The following is a 16,471-nucleotide window of genomic DNA, read 5'->3' on the forward strand; positions in this document are numbered from 1 at the left end:
ATTGCGGCTCAAGCTTGGCAAAGTGAGATGATCTGTACACATTTGCAAGTGCTTTGCATATCAATTGCACACTGCTGAATTATGAAACAGACTCAGAGATCAAGATCTTAACTCACTCACTTTCCCATGTTTTCTACTTTCTATTTTTACGTGACAGAATTAATTTTACAGCAGAAGGTATTTATGGTATGGAGGAAACATTTGTTAAGATGTTCTTAATAAAATAAACGACCACAAATCTTAATGTAGTCTGGAATAATTTACTGTTGCTTGCCGTCTGATTCTCTACTACCATTCTAATTCTAAGTAAATACAAAAACACATTTCACTACGTTACATGTATGTAATATGCGACAAATAAAGATCTGTGAAACTTCTACAAAAGCAGTCATGCTGCTAAAACATATGAAACAATGCATTGTCCTTAAAATCAGTTTATTATAATTTTATACCAAGCTGCTTCATAGAACACAGGAGTGTGAAAACCTTGCAAACGGAATAGTGTCCTTGATGTTATCGATTCCTAAAACGCACTGCAGGTACCTCTCGAAGCCCATCCCAAAACCACCATGAGGCACTGATCCGAACTCTCTCAGCTGAAGATACCTGTAAAAATGAGGAGACAGAGTGAGTGGATATACGTTTTATTCAGCTGGGAACCACTGAGCTCTAAAACGTGATTTGAAAACATGATGACCCTACCATGCATATGTGTCATCTAATCCAGCCCTAAAGAAACAAGGAATAAAGATTACACTGAGTAATAACTCACACATAGATAAGAAAATGGCAAACAATGAAGGAGGCAGTAGGGATCAGTGAAAAATATTACATGAGTCAAAATAACCACTCAAATGACTTACTTACCTTTACTCTAACAAAGTTCACATAACTCATAAGAAGTTCTTTTTTTCATTAAATTTTAATTTATTTTATCTCTCTCAAAAACAAATGTTACAAAATTATTGCCACCACTAAACTGCATTTTAAATAAACATCTTTAAAAAAATAAAAAATAAAAACAAACCCCCAACAACAACAAAAACTCCTCATAAACTAAGGTTTATCTTGGAACAATTCCAGTTTAATACCACTAAGAGCACAATCAGGGCCATAAAAGTCTGAGCTCAAACATCCAAACCAATACATAAATAGTTGAATAAACAGACTATGATCAAATGTTCCTAAACCTGTACATGATGCTTCATAATATAGTAAGAAAACAAGTTTTCAGTTCACTTTTGCTAATTTTCTTAAAGGGCACCAATACTGTAGTTGATGGAGTCTGATGAACAGAAAGTTAAACACACTAAATACAATCCGTTTAAAGCTCTAAGCAGTGGTACTATAGTGAGAATATGGTTCTCTTACTTTGCGAGCCGAGTCCTTAGAAGCTCTAGTCTTTCCTCTCGGAGAGATCCACCACAAAGCTCCCCCACAACAGGCACCAAGAGATCTACTGCTGCTGCCTGGCACAAACAAAATCATCAGCAGTTCAGTAAATGAAAATGTGATGTCAAACAAAATGAAGAGGTCCACACACAGACACAAAAAAAAAAAAAAAAAAAAAAAAAAAAAAAAAAAGAGTCTGAGGGGGATCAGTCAGCATAGAGCCTCCACTTCCACTGTAATGGAATCAGATCACTTTAAAGGACGAAGAGCATTTTTCATATACAAATTTATTTAATAGCTTTGTATTGCATCAAAAAGGCAATATACAGTCAGCTCCAGAATCATTGGCACCCTTGATAAAGATTGGTTGGTGGGGGGTGTTGGAATGCTATGTAAAAATACTTTAAATACTTTCACTAACTTAACCTTACTATGTAAATTTGACAGAAATCTAATACTTAATTAAAGTAAACTATAAACTATAAAATATAATGATATATATATATATATATATATATATATATATATATATATATATATACACATATACATACATACACACACATACATTATACACATATATTTAATAATACCACATGCCACAATATTGGCACCCCTAGAAGTTCCCATTTTTATTGAACTTTTAAGTTCAGCTGAGTGTGGGAGCACGGTGGCTTGGTGGTTAGCACGGTTGCCTCACACATACAGAAAAGAACCTAATCCCCACTGTTGTCGTATAGTGGAGGATGTGTTGTGGGTCTGTTTTTGGGAACCTTGCTAAGGCCCTGGGAACCTTGTTAAGATACATGACATCATGGACTCTCTAACATACCAGAAAATTTTAAATGAAAATCTGGCTGCCTCTGCGAGTCGTGGTTAATTTTCCAGGACAATGATCCAAAACATCTATTCAAATCCACACAGAAACGGTACAGTGACTACAGAATCAAGCTTCTGACATGGCCATCCCAGTCCCCTGACCTAAATTGCATTAAAAACCTGTGGGGTAAGCTGAAGAGAAAGGTGAAAAATAGAGCGCCTTGGAAAATCAGGAGAGATTCAGTATTGATGAGTGGTCTCAGATTCCTTGTTCTTTAAATTACCAACCTCATCAAGCGTTATAGCGGTAGACTCAGTGCTGTTATGTTGGGAAATGCAATACAGGTTGCACAAAGTACTAAATGCAAGGGGGCGATCATCATAAACATTTTTGTTTAAAGAAAAATTATTGATAATTGATTTTTTTTTTCTTCCAATGAATTTACTTTAATTAAAGATGACATTTCTCTCAAATTGTTAGTTTGAGAGTTAGGGAATTAATCACAAAGACATTTTTTGCATAAACTTTCACTACGGCCAATCCTGCATTATGGTGAATGCCAAAAATGAGATTCACTTCACTCCAATCAATAAAACTCGATAAAACTTTCCCGGATACAAATATCATAAAACTCAAGACAGCTGGAACTGAGACTTTATGGAAGTGGAACTGGAAGTGTTATGATCAGTTTCTGGTCTTAAAACTATTTTCTTTTGTCAAAATGAACTGCATGTCATATTTCTATGACTAAAAAATGACAGTAAATAACTGTGTGTGTGTGCGTGTGTGTGTGTGTGTGTGTGTGTGTGTGTGTGTGTGTGTGTGAGTGTGTGTGAGAGTGTGAGAGAGAGAGAGAGAGAGAGAGAGAGAGAGAGAGAGAGAGATTTTAATCAGTGTCTACTTGTGCTCTACTTATGTTGGCCAACATGAATACACAGGCTCTGTGGTTATTCTTACTGTGTGCCGAGGCTGGTCTTGATTGTCTCTGGCATAGAAAGGTTTTAGCTCATATGGATAATCCGTCACGAAGACTGGGACATTCCCACAATGCTGCACTATGTACTTCTCATGCTCTGTCTGCAGATCACAGCCCCACTGTTGGTGAGGTGAGAGAAACAAATATGCACTATATCACATCAGGAAGACTGAGAAATAAAAGCACACAGGTTTATGACTTGATGTAAATTTACTTGCCTCTGGCTTGAAGGTAAATTGCTCTGAACTGCAGTTTAGAATGTCAATCGCCTCTGTATAGGAAATGCTACAAAACACAATGCAAATCTTAATCTTAATCAAAGATGAATTACTATTCATGAAAACTAACACTACAATCATTTTTGTGAATTGACCATTTTAAAATCTCATACTGTATATGGCACACATTAATAAAACAGAAACATCTGTCCAACGTTGTATAACATTTTGAGCTAGGGCTACAACTAATGATTATTTTGCTGATTTTTTTTTTTCAGATTAATTGATTAATTGGATGGGGGTAGACTTTTAGTAACATTTTTTCGTTTATTTAAAATAAAATCCACAAAATGAGTGTTACAAATATAAATTTCAGACTAAAACTTTACGCAACTGTTTGTCCAATTATATAAGACTGAAAAGAACCCACACAGACACACACCAGAATATATGTTATTCATTTAGGACTATAGTTTATTTCAGTGCTTTGTGTGCATCCATAAACAATAATGCATAATTACTTCTATATAATATAAACTATTATATAAGTTTACATTATATAATGGTATTTATGCATGACTTTTTATAAAAGGTAACATTGACAAACAGTAAACTGAAGAAAGTCATTGTCGTTGACTCTTGTTATCTGCTACGTGAGTATGACGTCATGCGCCTTTGACTAGGAAGTACCTTTTACTTCCGGTTAGTTAAAAAAACCCCGCTAGTGTTCTATTTGAGACGATATTACCCTTCTACACTGCATACACTAGACGGTAGAGTACAAAATGCATAGTGTAAGTGTATAGTATGTCATTTGGGACACAACTTTGGTATTTGTTCTCTGAAGCGTGTTTTCGGAACAAAAGTAATGTAAAGAGTAAACTAATCAACTAATCGATAATGAGCTTCGTTGACAACGATTTTCATTATCAATTTTATCGATTAGTTGTTGCAGCTCTATTTTGAACCTATTTCCAAGAAGATAGCTCCCTGGAATCAAAAAACAGCTTGTAATTTAGTCACGAATAAACCCAAAACTCACTGTATCCCTTAAAAACACGCTCCTTCTTCTGCCTGCTATTGGCAGTACTATGCTCCAAAACAGTGTACTGTACCTGTGTGTTTAGTTAATAGAGTACTTGAATCTTTTGATAAATGTTCCCTAGACAAAAACTGAGTCGCACCCACCTACAGCAGCTCTTTATTGTACAATGTAAATTGGTTGCATACCTGAATGAATATAACTGTGTAAAAGCAAATCACTAGTTATTTGTCATTGCCTTTTGTCCAATCTAAACACAACATTTAAACTCCCACGTTCCAGGATGACAACTGTAGGGTTCACAGGGCCAAATCTGTATGCGACTTGCTCAGCAAGCATGACTAAGCCACTGTGACTAGCCTGAAAAATAACCGAGCTTTAATTGCATAGTAAACTTGTGAATTTTTTTTAGAACAGAAACTGAACCACCAAAACAGGCCAACTCCAGCTGAATTACACCCAATCAGTAGAAGAGTGGACTAAAACCGACAGCAACTATGAAATGACACATTCTTAATTTAGCCTCAATTGTGGTGAGTTCAATTCAAACCATAGATTTGAAGTTTTTCTGTTCATTACTTTTTAACTCAAATGGCCAAATAGCACTTCATTATAATCATGCGTACACACTCAAGGATGCAGGAAAGCATTTTACACTGGGATGCTGCCAATGTGGCTTTTAACAGAGTTTGTGTGTTGTTTACAATATTTATACCACAGTACAGCTCTGTAACAATAACAGCACAGATCTGAATATTTATGACCAACATAAATGATTTATTGGTTTATTGTTCCAACAACAGCTCATTCATAGGGATTTGTATGACATACACTCTACAAAATCTAAGTCTAGTAATAAACACATTAAAACATGTTATATTACAAAGAAACCATATAATTGATCTGATGAACCGAGTAATTGATATGGTTCCTCCAAAGAAATTTGATCACGTCACCCCAATTTTGGTATCACTCCCCTGACTCCCGGTCCATTTTAGGATTCAGTTTAAGATTCTGTTGTTTGTCTTTAAAACTTTTAATGATCAAGCTCCTTCTTATCTCAAAGATCTTCTTACACCACATTCAAGCAAATATTCCACAATATTCAGAGGAGCTTGCAATTTTTCAAAATTATACAGATTCAGCTAGAAGATTTTTAAGATCTTCTGATAGGTTTCTTTTTTTATATCCCTCGATCCCGTTTAAAAACTAAGAGGGATAGAGCTTTTTCAGTCGCTGACCCCTCGTTTATGGAATCAATTGCCACTGGATATCCGCCTTGCACCGTCAATTACCATTTTTAAAAAGAGGCTGAAAGCATATCTCTTCTGCCATGCGTTTTAATCTAATTTTTTAATTTTTTACTATTGTCTGTCTTTATTTGGTTTTATTCGGTTTTCTACTTTACTTTTCTTTACTCTGTTCAGCACTTTGGTCAGCTTTGCTGTGTTAAATGTGCTTTATAAATAAAATTTACTTACTTACTGTTCCAAGATTTAGCGTTTTTGTGATCGCAGAAATGAATGCAAAACCAGCAAACTCCACAATATTCGGGAGAGCTTGCAATTTTTAAAAATTATGCAGATTTTCCGCAAGACACGGGCCAAGATGAGTCATGTAACATCATCACAACGTGCATTCAGCCAAAGCCCTTTTCGATTCACGTGCATTGAACATGAGTACAGATAAAAGGTCTCATTCACCAACAAAGATCACTGTGAAAGACCGTGCAAAACAATTTCGTGCGATTGCAATTTTGCCAGTTCAGATAGTTTTCCTCAAAAAATTCTGCAAATTGCATCGCAAATGTAAAAAAAAAAAAAAGCTGAGGCAAAATCAAGCATTTTTGGCAGCAACAATTCCAAAAAAACTGGTTATAGCAGTTATAAATAGTGTTTCCCTCATCAACCTCTCTTATTTCCCTCTCTAAGGCCCTGAAAGTCAGGGGTGCTGCAGCACCCTCAGCACCCCCACTTTCCACGTCCTTGTACACACTCAAGAGTCTTTGTGATGATGCACTTCTACACAAGCTTAACTTTTTTTTATATAAATCCTGATAGAGGATTTCATGGGAAAACAGTAAAAACATTTTTAGAGCTCAATTTTATGCATAAGCAATATTTACATTTATTCAATTAGCAGACGATTTTATCCAAACCGACTTACAAATGAGGAAATACAAGCAAAGCGATATATCAAGCGGAGAACAATACAAGTAGTGCTACCTTACAAGAGTTATAATTGAGTTCTAGAAAAGCAAAGTGCACAGAGTAAAGGTGAAAGAGCCAGAGTAAGTATATTTATTTATTTATTTATTATAGGATAATGTGGGGTTGGCATTTTAGGGGTTAGTTACGTGCTCACTGAAGAGGTGGATCTTTAGCTGTTTTTTGAAAATAGTGACAGATTCTGCAGTCCAGATTGAGGTTGAAAGTTCATGCTACTGCTAAGGGACAGTTAATTTGAAGGTTCTGGAAGGGACTTTGAGCCATGCTCAAGCATATTTATGCATAATACTCCTGGTGACCCTGACTAGAAAGGATATATTATGTATATAACACATACTATGTGTTGCTACACTGAAATAAGCATCTAAAGCTGTTAGTTCTGTTTACAGACCCATTAATAATCTTATAGGCCTTGGAGATACCCGCTGTATATTTGCATATTTATGTGCTTGTTTCCTGTTTTATGCAGCAGATCCAAATTATAAAGGTATATATATATTGGTGATGACTGGAATTTACTTGTAGTCAAATTTTGGAAACTGCTTCAATACAGAGTGAAACAAACTTTGATTTACAGATGCGTCAGAGCTTTTTGATTGTCAACATGAGCTCATAACACCAAAAATAAATTCAAATATGACTAGAAAAGACTATACATACACATTAAAGTTTCTTTTCATCATGAGGTCCACTTGTTCCTAAAAACAAGACAAACATTTCTGGCACATAAATATTGTGGTGGCTTTGTTGAGCTAATATTTTGAAATATGTACATGGGTGGAATGAAGTAGTCTTAAATCTTACCATATATCCTGGTGAGACGTATTTGTGAAATAATTCCACATCCTCTGCACAGTGAGAGAGCAGATTCTCTGTGGTTGTCTTGAACAGACCCTCCATAACCTGAGGAAATAATATTTAAAACACACAACATATATACACAGTGGTGCTTGAAAGTTTGTGAAACCTTTAGAACTTTCTACAACCCCAATTCTGAAAAAGTTGGGACCGTATGGAAAATGCTAATAAAAACAAAGAGGAGTCATTTGTAAATGTACTTTGACTTGTATTTAAACAAAAAAAAACATATGAAGAAGTATTTGATGTTTTACCTAATCAACTGCATACTTTTTTTTTGAAGATAAAAGTTTATTTTGAAATGGATCATGCAACACGTTCCAAAAAAGTTGGGACATGGGGCAATTTAGGACCAATGGCAATGTGACAAGTTGAAATAAGAAGGTGAAGTGAAACAGCTGAGGCAATTATCTAAATCATAGTATATAAGGAGCCTCCAAAAAAGGCCTAGTCCTTCAAGAGCAAGGATGGGTCGAGGCTCGACAATCTGCCAATAGATGCGTCAGGAATAATCCAACACTTTGAGAACAACATTCTGCATCTTTAATGCAGAAAGATATGAACAGATTTTGGAGCAGCATATGCTGTCATCCAGAGCAGGACAACGCCAAACCACATTCTGCCCGGATTACAAGCGCATGGTTGCGTAAGCAGAGAGTGCGGGTGCTAGCATGGCCTGCCTGCAGTCCTGACCTGTCTCCAATTGAGAATGTGTGGTGCATTATGAAGCGCAAAATAAGGCAACGAATACCTCTTACAGTTCCGCAGCTGAAGAAATGCATAATGGATGAACGGGGGGAAAATTCTTCTTGCCAAACTTAACCAACTGATCTTCAGAGCCCAAATGCTTAATAATTGTTATTAAAGGAAAAGGTGATATTGCACAGTGGTAAACAGTCAACTGTCTCAACTTTTTTGGAGTGTGTTGCAGTCATCAGACTTGAAACGACTGTATATTTTCAAAAATAAATTATATTCACAAAGTAAAACATCAAATAATATGTTTTTGAATATAGTACAGGGTGAACTGAATTTTCCATACTGTCCCAGTGTTTTTGGAATTGGAGTTGTACATTTCTGCATAAATATGACCTAAAACATAATTAGATTTTCCCACAAGTCCTAAAAGTAGATAAATAGAACCCAATGAAACAAATGAGAGAAAATAACTTATACTCTGTCATTTATTTATTGAGGAAAATGATCCAATATTACATATCTGTGAGTGATAAAAGTATGTGAATCTCTAAAAGTAGTCATTAATTTGTAGGTGAATTAATTTAGAGTCAGAGGTTTTCAATCAATGGGATAACAACCAGGTGTGAGTGAGCACCCTGTTTTATTTAAAGAGCAGGGCTCTATCAAAGTCTGATCTTCACAACACATGTTACACAAGTTGTTGATGCTCATCAAGCTGGAAAAGATTATAAAACCATCTAAAGAGCTTGGACTCCACCAATCCACATTCAGACAGATTGTTTAAAAATGGAGGAAATTCAGGACCATTGTTACCCTCCCCAGTGGTGATCAACCCACAAAGATCACGCCAAGAGCAAGACGTGTAATAGTCTGTGAGGTCACAAAGGAACCCATGGTAACATCTAAGCAACTAAAGGCCTCTCTCACATTGGATAATCTTAATGTTCATGAGTCCACCATCAGGAGAACACTGAACGAACAACAATAATGTGCATGGCAGGGTTGCAAGGAGAATACCACTGCTCTCAAGGAAAAGAAAAACATTTCTGCCCCTCTGGAGTTTCCTAAAGATCACATGGACAAGCCAGGAGGCTAGAAAATGTTTTGTGGGTGGATGAGACCAAAACAGAATTTTAGTTTTAAATGAGAAGTGAAATGTTTGGAGAAAGTAAAACACTGCATTTCAGCATAAGAACCTTATCCCATCTGTGAAACATGGTGGTGGTCATGTCATGGTTTGGGCCTGTTTTGCAGCATCTGGGCCAGGACAACAAGCAGTTCATGTGAGGATACCCACCAACATCCCAGAGTTGAAGCTGTTCTGTACTGAGGAATGGGCTAAAATTCCTCCAAGCCGATGTGCAGGACTGATCAACAGTTACTGGAAATGTTTAGTTGCAGTTATTGCTGCACAAGGAGGTCACACCAGATACTGAAAGCAAAGGTTCACATACTTTTGCCACTCACAGATATGTAATATTGGATCATTTTCCTCAATAAATACATGACCAAGTATAATATTTGTCTCACTTGTTTATCTACTTTTTTTTTTATCTACATTTAGGACTTTTGTGAAAATCTGATGTTTTAGGTCATATTTATGCAGAAATGAAGAAAAATTCTAAAGGGTTCACAAACTTTCAAGCACCACTGTAAAAGCAGTAATAGAAGAGTACTATAGCCCAAATGCAAAAACTGCTAATAAAACCCTGCTAAATAAGATGCTAACTAGTCTTCAGTAGTTGTTATAGACATTTGGCAATGTTTTGTAATGGTGTAGTCATGTTGTGTAAGGCTCAACAGCTGACCTTCATGAGGTCCTTCAGTGACTCCGTGAAAGCGATTTCTGCCTCCACCATGTAAAACTCAGCCAAGTGTCTCCTTGTCTGGGAATTCTCTGCTCGAAATGTTGGGCCAAATGTGTAAACAGCAGGAAAAGCCCTACAGAAGGCAACCGTAAATTTAACAAAAACAAAGAAGACAGGAATGAAATAAACTAAAAAATAAGTACACCCCTACATTTATCACACCTTCAAATCCATAAAATTAGAGTCAGGTGTTCAAGATTGGGTGCCAATGATTAGAACCTGCTTAGGGAGTGCAGGTGGAACCTGTCTTATTTATACCCCTCTCATATCTAGTGTCTGGTGTTCCCTTTGTTATTGAGGTGTGTGGTGTCATCATGCCAAGATCTAAAGAGTTCTGTAAGGCCTTCAGAAAAAAGATTGTGGATGCCTGGCAAGGAATTTAAAAAGATCTCCAAATCTGATATACATCATTCCACTGTAAGGAAAATAATCTACAAATGGAGTTGTTTGGGCACAGTAACAGCAGACATGTTTGGCACAGACCAAATATAGCTTTTCAGGAGGGTTGCTTCTCTGCCTCAGGGACTGGACAGCTTGCATTCATTGATTCAACTATGAATTCTACATCATATCAAAGAGCGCTTGAAGATAATGTGAAGCCATCTGTCTGAAAGTTGAAGTTCAACTGAAAGTGGACCTTTCAACAGGTTAATGATCCTAAGCACACTAGCAAATCCACAAAGGAATGGCTCAAAAAGAAGAAATGGAGAATTATGGAATGGCCTAGTGAAAGCCAGGATTTGAATCCCATTGGAATGTTGTGGGGGGATTTGAAACGGGCAGTACATGCAAGAAAACCCTCAAACATCTTGCAACTCAAAGAATACTGCATGGAAGAGTGGTCAAAAATTCCAACAAGCCTGGAGGACAATTATGCAAAACTCCTACAAGAAATTATTTCTGCTAAAGGGGGCAATACCAGCTTCTGATGCCAAGGGTGTACTTACTTTTTCCACAGAAGAATATCACATCTATTTATAGTTCTGTTGAATAGATGATTGAAAAAGCTCATTTTCCTTGTGGTTTTGTTCATGTATATCAACTTTATTAATAGGCACTGTTTCAAAGATGATCAAATGTATGCTTGTCCAAATATGTTAAAAAAATAAATAGCTCTTACCACACAACCATTTTATTACAAAAGTCTCTTTATCTGGGTGAAACAAAGTTTTCACAACACAAAGGAAAATTTAAGGTCTAATAGTTCTTACCCTGCCATCACTTCCAGATGCAGCTGTCCAGAGACAGTTAGGTATGCAGGCACGGAGAAAAAATGAGGATTTTCTTTATCCGAGTTCCATTCGTTACCTTCCTTACCTGCAGGCTTTCAGGAGAGAAATATTCAACAATGAGTATTTGAAAGTTAAAGTTATAGCTTGAATAAGAAACACATATATCTACCAGTAAATGGGCTGTATTTTGCCCTCATAGTAACCTTAGGCCTTTAAGGCCCTTCACATTTTGAATCATTTCTTGAAGGAAATTGGACCATTCATCAAGAAGGACAGGTTCATTGTTGTGTTGGACAGATGGAGCAAAAGAAAAAGCCATCCAGGGCCTCAATTCATATAGAAGGTGAGAGCTGATCAAGGATCAGATTTCTCTGCTATTTACCATGACCATCAGATGATCTTCAGACAGATAGATCAGACAGTTCTGCTTTCTTCTTTTGAACAAATGCCCAGATTCTGATCTTACTGCATCAGTTTAAATTCAAATCAGCAAAACTGGTTCTGCTTACAAGCACTTTCCATCTCTGCCACAAAAAATTGTATTTATTACTTTATTAAACACACAGGTACATAAACTGGGCCAAGAGGAGACTGTTTGCATTTCAGTGGTTGTATAAACTAAAATATTGGGCAGAGAAGGATGTGGCGTTTCAGGCTTCCTGTAATAATTAAGATAAAGTAATAAAATATGCTCCATGCTTGCTCTGGTTCACTGGAGAGGCACAGCAGACACAACAGTTAACACACCAGTCTTGCCAGACTGGGCTGTTTTAAAATACTTTGTGGCCACCAAGTTATATATGCCAGGATATGTTTTATAGCAAATAATCAGAATTTAGTCAAATTCTGCAGACCATGTTTCTAACATGTACAGACCCAGTTCTACTGCGAGATGCCTTGCAAAAATTGAGCAAAGGAAACGGGGATTATGGAGTGGATAATGCTCATACATCAAAATTATGTGTTACATACTTGTATTTCCATGCAAAGGTTTAGAAAAATAAGAAATATCTCCCTTTCCAATTTTTCGGGATAGTTTCAAGTCTAGTTTTGGAGATGCACTTGGCCTGTAAATTTAGCTGAAACCTGTAAACCCTGATTAATGATATTACCTCAAACAGTTTAATAAAGGTACACTTAAAACAGCTCAAAATGAGCTGTCGGGTGAGTGCATGTTGTCAACTTTCAACTGGCTACTCTAAAATGAACTAGATAGTAGCCTGTAGCATAAGTCAAGTGTGATAGCCTCAAACAAATTAAGTCAAGAGACTATGTTATTAATGTCATCCTGCCACACCAAAATTTTTGGTCACGAACTGCTGCTCACATTTATCACACCAATTTACTTACTTTCATCATTATCAGTGCAGCACTGAAACTGCTAATTTAATTTGATTTATTAATGGAAGTGCAGTTTCACGTCTTCTTTGCTGCACAAATAAAACAACCTAAAAATAGCAATGTCCTGAAACAGTTTTTGCTTTAACTATAGAAAAGACCACAAGTCGACTACTTTATTTTAAATGGTCAACTAGTGAAATTAGAAGTCATGCAAATTATAGCCTGTATATTTCTGGTAGAAACATATTTACATTTACAGAGTTTAGCAGATACACTTATCCAGAGTGACTTACATTTACCTTATTTATACAAATGAGCATTTGAGTGTTAAGGGCCTTGCCCAAGGGTAGGTTGGTGGTGCTGGCATTTGAACTCATGACCTTCTGATCAGAAGTCCAATGTCAGAAGTTAGACCACAAGGTCAGCCATGATACAGCATCCCTAGGGCAGACAGTGTTAAGGGCCTTGCTCAAGGGCCCAAGAGTGTCAGCTTGGCAGTACTGGGGCTTGAATCACCCAACCTTCTGATCAGTAACCCAAAGCCTTAACTGCTGAGCCACCACTGCCCCTTAACTTATATATTGTTATAATATATTAGTGCTACAGTAGTAACTACATGCCCACAAAAACTACCAGAGCAACAACTGCAGGTTAGGCAGAACAGAACACTGGGAGTGTTGAACGAGCTAGTAGTCGGTCATTTCACTTTCTTCTCTAGCACTGCATCACTGCACAACATGAACATCTAATGTTTAATGTTTCCATCATTCCTTCATTACAGCAACTAATTCAACATGCATTTCAAAAGTATGAAGATTAATAGCCTTTATAATAAAGATAATTATCATTTGAAGAGTGAAGAGATCAGATCACTGGGCGTCAGGACATAGTGAACCAAAAAACTTTCTTGCCATACTTTGGACACCCTTAACTAAAGCATATTGAATTGTTTTCTTCTTTGCACCAGGATTAGTCCTTCCTATTGTGTCCTGTTTGTTTCTCTTTTTATTTTTAAAGGATTGACATTTCAATGATGGGCATCAACCAGCCAATTACCTGTATTATTTCTCTGCATTATTTAATTGCTTTCACAATTTGTTGTGATGCTGTTGATAAGTCATACTGCTCATAGAAGCAGAAGTTATAACATCCACTCACTTTTAAATGTTTGTTCATGTTTTTTCTCCTACATATGTATGACTATTTGCAGGTCTAATGACTTAGGTTTTGGTGTAGACATTGTAGAGTGGAGAGACTAATATCAAATTAATCATAAATGAAGCAAATAAACACCAACCGTCAACAAATGCATTATGGCACTTACTTCCACCTGAAAGAGTTCTCCTGCTCCTTCACAATCATTTGATGTAATCACCGGCGTGTGAATTTGTACAAAGTTGTTATCCTGTAATGATTTTCTCTTATCAGACACTTTCAGTATAACGATAAGATGAAATGCATTACAGTGAAGAGGCAAATGAAACCTTACCCTGAAATAAGAGTCAATGGCAGCAGTGGCTTGGCTGCGAATTCTGAGCAATGAACTGAAAGCATTCGTTCGGCATCTCAGGTGAGGAAACTGTCTGATGTACTCCAGGGAATGGTGGCCCTTAATCTTAAATGGAAAGTCCTGAAAAATAAAAATAAGAGTGTTATTTGCTGCCTTAAGTTCTGTCTTGCTAGTTCAATAACCAAAGATATATGCATGCTAAGTATTTAAAAATTTTAAAAAGAAAGAAAAAAAAAATTACCACAGGATTACATTCTCCAACCACTTCAATGCGACTGGCTTGTAATTCCACACTCTGTTTTTTGCTAGGACTCTTTTCCAAGCTTCCAGTAATATCGACAGCACAGCCAAAGGTGATGTCTCTTAATGTGAAAATAAGCATATAAACACATTAAATGAAGAGTTTCCTTTGAGGGAAAGTAACTGAACAGATCAGACAAAATATTTCACGAGATCCTGAGGTAGAAACATCACCTGGTGTTGAGGTCTGAGCTGGCTACTACTTGTAGAGGTTGCAAAGAACTTCCATCACTCACGTGCAGAAAGAGATTGTGCTTCTGTGATCGGACAGAGCGAACCCAACCCTGATGAAACACATTACCCAGTGCAGGTTATTATCAAAATAATCATCGATTAGTGTTTCTCAAAGTGGGGTCCACGGATCCACAGGGGTCTGGAAGGCCTGTTTGTTTTCTTTTGTTTTGTAACAGTGGTGCAAGTCACCACTCGCCATTATTAAAGTTATTAATACTTAATCATTATGAAAGGGGGGGGGACACAGTGGCTTAGTGAATAGCACATTTGCCACGCACCTCCAGGGTTGGGGGTTCGAATCCCGCCTTCGCCCTGTGTGCACGGAGTTTGCATGTTCTCCCTGTGCTTCAGGGGTTTCCTCCGGATATTCAAGTTTCCTCCCCCAGTCTAAAGACATGCGTTGTAGGCTGATTGGCTTTTCCAAACTGACTGTAGTGCATGTACGATTGTGCCTTGCACTGGGTTGGCACCTCATCCAGGGTGTCCCCTGCCTTGTGCCCCAGGTTCCTTGGGATAGTCTCCAGGTGACCCTGTGTTACTTCAATAAAATGCATTTAATCCAATCCTCATCTTTAATATAATTAGACCTATAAATAATGCCAACTTGGACCAAAATTTGGGGAATACAAAGATTATAGTTCCTTCTGATTTATCTTTAGCTAAAATACCATTGTACACATTTGTGCACATATTTGTATAGCTGGATTCTAATGATAAAATAAACTGCAATGAGGGGTTCGTGAAAATTATTTTACAGTTAAAGGGGATCCCTCGATGCAAAAGAAAGTTTGATAACCCCCAGATCAACACATCAAGCAGGTTCAGTCAGACCATACCTGTATTCTGATGGCTGAGCCTGCCTCTAGGCTGTTGAGGGCATCATGTACCCTAATTCTCTTTCCTGAGCTGCAGTAAAGCCGCTTACTCACTATGACACAAGCACAGAGGCGTGATGTGACCAGTGATCTCCCCAGTAACGTTACAGTAGCTGCCATCATTGCAGAGAAGAAGCGACTGGGCGGAGTTTGCGCTTCTTCTTCTTTGGACTTTAAATGCGGCTCTTGTCATTCACGTCATTTAATAAGTATGCGAGTAACATTTAAGGGTGTAAATAAAAATCACTGTTTTTATAGCAAAACGATAAACAAAACTCAAATCTATACATGCAAAACACGCGCCTGAACGTTACATATGACATTCACGTTGCTCCAAACGCACTTCCTGATAATAACTTCCCAGTCAGGCTTCATCCTATTGGTTATACGCAGCCACGTGATTTAGATTAGCCAATCACAGAGCGCTATAGGTGCTGGGAAATGTAGTTAAACGTACATACAGGTTCTTTCTCTAATCTGGGAGTCAAACTGAATGGACATGGTACATGACATTTTTACGAACAATATAAGCTCTAGTTTGTTCGTTTCGTTGCGCAGTTCAAATAACAGAAAAGGCTAACATTTACTTTTCATCTAAATTAAAGTCCCTGCTTAAAAATATAACTATTTACAGTTTATGTTCGAATTATAGTGCCTTTCTAACACCCAAAGTTAGGATTTATTGTTGTTGTTGTTGTTGTTGTTGTTGTGAATGAAGACACACACACACACACACACACACACACACACACACACACACACACACACACACACACACACACACACACACACACACGCACACACACCAGTTAATAGGAACACATACACTTTTGCTTGCTGCTCATTCATGCAGTAATGCAATCAACCAATCATGTGGC

General features: G+C 37.2%; 1 protein-coding gene across 2 annotated transcripts; it reads right to left on the reverse strand.

Annotated features, from left to right (window-relative positions):
* Window positions 1–240: 240 nt before the first annotated feature.
* nars2 (asparaginyl-tRNA synthetase 2, mitochondrial) lies at window positions 241–15,961 on the reverse strand. Of its 2 annotated transcripts, XM_017490147.2 has the most exons (14): window positions 15,555–15,961; window positions 14,659–14,768; window positions 14,426–14,546; window positions 14,164–14,304; window positions 13,999–14,079; window positions 11,313–11,425; window positions 10,042–10,174; window positions 7,481–7,579; window positions 7,337–7,374; window positions 3,407–3,473; window positions 3,170–3,307; window positions 1,372–1,469; window positions 703–729; window positions 241–606 (listed from the first exon to the last, which is right to left on the reverse strand). In XM_017490147.2, the coding sequence occupies exons 1-14, from the start codon at window positions 15,714–15,716 to the stop codon at window positions 462–464; spliced, it is 1,473 nt and encodes a 490-aa protein (XP_017345636.1). In that variant the 5' UTR covers window positions 15,717–15,961; the 3' UTR covers window positions 241–461. The 2 variants fall into 2 exon arrangements, with proteins under 2 accessions (XP_017345636.1, XP_047017366.1); XM_047161410.1 differs by lacking the exons at window positions 7,337–7,374; window positions 7,481–7,579; window positions 10,042–10,174.
* Window positions 15,962–16,471: the final 510 nt, after the last annotated feature.

The sequence above is a fragment of the Ictalurus punctatus genome, chromosome 17, assembly GCF_001660625.3.
Source record: "Ictalurus punctatus breed USDA103 chromosome 17, Coco_2.0, whole genome shotgun sequence".
NCBI classification, from domain to species: Eukaryota; Metazoa; Chordata; class Actinopteri; order Siluriformes; family Ictaluridae; genus Ictalurus; species Ictalurus punctatus.

Excerpts from the sequence above, each read along its gene's own strand:
- nars2 (XM_017490147.2), bottom strand. The coding sequence starts at position 15,716 with ATGATGGCAGCTACTGTAACGTTACTGGGGAGATCACTGGTCACATCA. Across the intron at positions 10,175-11,312 it reads CATCTGGAAGTGATGGCAGG|GGCTTTTCCTGCTGTTTACA; the intron begins GTAAGAACTATT and ends TGCCTTCTGTAG. Across the intron at positions 3,474-7,336 it reads ATGAAAAGAAACTTTAATGT|CATTTCCTATACAGAGGCGA; the intron begins GTATGTATAGTC and ends TGTGTTTTGTAG.